A 4,103-nucleotide genomic window follows, 5' to 3' on the forward strand; every position below is an offset into this window, starting at 1 on the left:
GGGTGGAGGTTACAGCCCACGGGTGTGCTGCTACCTAGTCTCCTGAAGGGGGAGCAGACTTAGCAAGTGCTCACTGTGTCATTCCCATTGTACTGACAGGAGTGAGGGCGGTGGGGAGACATCAGCAAAGCTGCAGATCCCTCAAACACAAGTGTATGTCTGCTCAGAAACAAACCCTGAGACAGAGAGAGGGAGCAAGGCAGGCAGAGCGAGGAAAAGGGAAACTTCCAAAAACTCCAAGCCCCAGCGAAGTGGCATTGAATGAATTAACCGAATAATCAATTATCCAAATAAAATACTGCCCACCCATCTCGTTTGGATAATCAAGGTTCCTCTGCATATCCATAATGTAATATGACCTTTTGCTGTATTTTCTCTTTTTTTTGTACCTAAGGTTTGTACCTCTGTACTTTGTACCTAAGATGGTGCCATGTGCTGGTGACATTGTACACTTTTCACCATACTCCTGTTCTTCTGTAATTGAGTACATGTGATAATAAACCTAATTTTAAATATAAATTCTAAGTAATGTCTGAAATGCTTCCTTCCTTCTTTAGGAGGAAAATGCATACAACCAGAATATACCTACATGCAGGCTGTGGGTGGGTTGAGATGCCTGACCTCTGACACCTTTTGAGGAGCTGTCCATCAAACTGGCAGAAGAGCAAGGAGAGTCTGACTATGTTAAAAGGGAGTTTGGATATCGACAACCATCGAGTAAGAAAGCTTCTAAGCAACCACATCCAATAGCGCATCACGTATCAGTCTCAATAAAACCTTAGTAAAGTGGGTAGCTTCCAACAACAGCAAGTCTTTTTTTTTATGCAGCCTCTGAATCTCACTCTCAATGCAAACAAAACAAATAGCTCCAGCAGCCAGGTCCATATCTATTGGCACTCGGCCTACATCTCTGAGGAAAAATAATCATAAGCTCGAGACACCCCACCCTCCCTCAAGGTAAAGACATTCATTTTGCTCCTATCCTATCTCACGTAGGCTGAAGTGAGCACAGCACTGACATGGACCCGCAGTGAGAGGAGACAGAAAATGCTGAGGTCTCTGACATTCAAAAGGCTGGTGCTGAACAAGCCACTGCACAGCCCAGTGCGGAATATGGGCCTCTGGATTCAGCCATGAATGAGCTGGTGGTGACGCAGGGCTAAGCAGGAGCACGTCTCTCAGAGGTGCCAGAGATCATGCACAGACTACAGTGAAGGGTATAGCAGCGTCCCAAGTTCTGTCTGATATTGGGTTCCAGCAAGCAAGCGCATGACTGCCTCCAGGAACTGAGTGGAGATCAGGTCCAGCAGAATAGTGAGTTTCAGCCGGATAAGCATGGAACTTTCACTTTATCACCCAAAGCGGTGAACATATTCATTCACTGGCTCATCAAAAGTGGGAAAACTGGGCCTCGACCGCACTCCAGCTGCCCCATTCCTCAATGGGTGAGGGAAATGCCCTGGTATGCCAACAGGGAGGAGAAGCAACAAACAGGCAACCGGGAATTGTTATCTCAGGGCATTCTCTGCCAGACCAACACATCCCTATATCAGGTCAGCCTGAGAAGGTTGCCACGACACCAAGGCAGGTGTATATTGTTCATGATCAGCTTTGATTGCCTCAGTTGCACATGTTGGCATTGTATAGGAATGTATACTAACAAATCTGGAGTCCCTCCTACTTGCACTGTGCGTTATTTGACAGACCATCTTTGGGAAACAATTTTGAAAAAGATGATGGTTTTAAAACCTTACCTTCAACTCTTTCACCCTCTTTCTCCCCAGAACTAAAGATGGTCTTCTCTTTCCTCTGGGATTCCCTCTGTCCTTCTTCAATCTCCTTATAACCATGGGTCTCCACCAAACTTATTGTTCTTTCTCCACTCTCATTCCCACTTAAATCTCCATGCCCAGCCTCACCATGTCCTTCACTCCTTAGACTTGTCTTCCCTTCCCAAGATTAACCAATTGTGTTCCTCAATGAGATCCGTAGCTCCTACCCTTCCTTGTCCCTTTCAGTGTGATTCTCCCCTCTGCTTCTCAATTTCTGGACCTCAGTTCCTACTGATCCTTCCAATGTCCAGCAATACTCATGCAGTCTAAGTTCCATCCCATCTGTTCCTTTCTACTCAGTCCAACCTTATCTGTCAAGCCTCTTTTCAAGAGAGTCTTCTCTTTAGTATTGCCCTCTTTTATTTCAGACTCCCTTACTGTTGAGCCCCATGTGTCTTCCCCAGTGATGTTAGCTGAAGCATCCATCAGTGTGGGCTTCCCTTGCTTGGGATACAGGGCCCTATCAGCCTTCTTCCTATACACCGTCAGTGTTTAACTACAACAAGCAAGTCTTCCCATGAGCTGGGTGGCCCGTTGAACCTTCACTCATTACACTGCAAGGATTTGCACAAACAACTTGGTTATGAAGGAACCAAGTTACTTCAATTTACTGAAGGAACTATCTTATTCTCTCCAGAGCTTGGAAGAAAAGGTCTACCTTATCTGATATTTACCTCATGTATATAGTCAGGTTTGTGAACACATTGTTCCCCACTTTTACATAACCAAATTGCACCCTTGAAAGTAATTCCAGCAGGCTGTTAAACAGTATTCACAACAGGCTGATGAATGTAAAAGAGTTTCCCAAACACACAGGATGGGCAGAGGACTGGTTTAACAGGTTCTGAAAACTTAATGGAAAACTTTAACTACTAAATCTTTGCCCCCTGTTCAATTAATTTCTCTGGCCTGCCCTTCTAAAAATACTGGATGGGCACAGGAGTTTCCACCCATTGTCTCAAAGGTGCACTTAGTTACCACCTTTCATGTAGAAACTGTCCGTAGTTGCTTTCAGGAGGGGTGAAGGCCATGGTAGGTAATGGTATGTATGAATATCAAGCTATGGACAGTAAGAAAAAATTACCAAAACGTTGGTTGAAATGATAGGATTGGAGAAGGTAGCAAAAGGATGCAATGAAATTGCACTCGTGAAATGGGTTCAGGAAACTCAGCTGAATGTAATAATTGTCTACCTCCAATGCAGTCATGTTTCTCTGATTAACAGCAGACAAGTGATTGGTCTCCTTGATTTTTTCTTGTGCTTCTTTCAGTAGCTCCTGTGCTTCATTGAATTTGTTTTTGTAATCAGCGAGTTTCTCCTTAACCTCATCCTTCAGCCCTTGTGTGTTCTTATGTGGATTGTCGAACAACTTTTTCACTCTCTCTAATAGTGTGCGGGCTGCGCTAAAGTAAAAAAAAGTTAAGGAATTATTATGATGGAAAAATGTTTCTACTTTAGAATATAAATCAATAAGGGCTGGTTTTCATAACCCTTCCCTCAGGGTATGGACTTTTTTTTCCAGATACAAAGACACTTTGTAATATCTCTGCCCATATTATGTTGCATCAAACTTTCCGGAGATGGGAGATGGGGTTTAGTTTTAGCTTTCAGTAGCTGATCAGGCTGTGAAAGCTGCTACATCCCTCTCTCTTTGCTACAATGAAAAACTTGGGTTCTCTTCCTGCTGCTAGAAGTGCACGTGAGGCATGTTACCATGTTACTGAATTTGTCTTTGACAAAGGGTGTGCTTATGGGATGGTTTTATATTGGAACGGTTAATGAGTAGTTTACTATTTTGTTAATTAAGTTGCTAGAGTTTTACAGTTAAGCCAATTCGTTTATTTTATTTTTTGTTGTTCTGTATTTTAACTGCAATGTATGAATAAAGTGTTCAAAGTTTGTGCGAAGATTTGTAGCTCGGGTGCTCGTTGTTGTGGTTCTGTTCGCCGAGCTGGAAGTTTTTGTTGCAAACGTTTCGTCCCCTGGCTAGGCGACATCATCAGTGCTTGGGAGCCTCCTGTGAAGCGCTTCTTTGATGTTTCCTCCGGTGTTTATAGTGGTCTGTCCCTGCCGCTTCCGGTTGTCAGTTTCAGCTGTCCGCTATAGTGGTTGGTATATTGGGTCCAGGTCGATGTGTTTGTTGATGGAGTTTGTGGATGAATGCCATGCCTCTAGGAATTCCCTGGCTGTTCTCTGGGGAGAAAGTGAGGTCTGCAGATGCTGGAGATCAAAGTTGAAACTTTATTGCTGGAACAGCACAGCAGGTCAGG

The 4,103-nt window shown here is 43.9% G+C and overlaps 1 protein-coding gene across 1 annotated transcript in view; it reads right to left on the reverse strand.

The window, feature by feature from the left end:
- Positions 1 to 4,103, reverse strand: part of lama2 (laminin, alpha 2) — a 379,433-nt gene that overhangs the window by 85,628 nt on the left and 289,702 nt on the right. The window contains exon 37 of the mRNA XM_043675023.1: positions 3,026 to 3,236. Coding sequence (XP_043530958.1) covers positions 3,026 to 3,236 — 211 coding nt within the window. The remainder of the gene's footprint in view (positions 1 to 3,025; positions 3,237 to 4,103) is intronic.

The sequence above is a fragment of the Chiloscyllium plagiosum genome, chromosome 3 (assembly GCF_004010195.1).
Source record: "Chiloscyllium plagiosum isolate BGI_BamShark_2017 chromosome 3, ASM401019v2, whole genome shotgun sequence".
In the NCBI taxonomy this organism is placed as follows: domain Eukaryota; kingdom Metazoa; phylum Chordata; class Chondrichthyes; order Orectolobiformes; family Hemiscylliidae; genus Chiloscyllium; species Chiloscyllium plagiosum.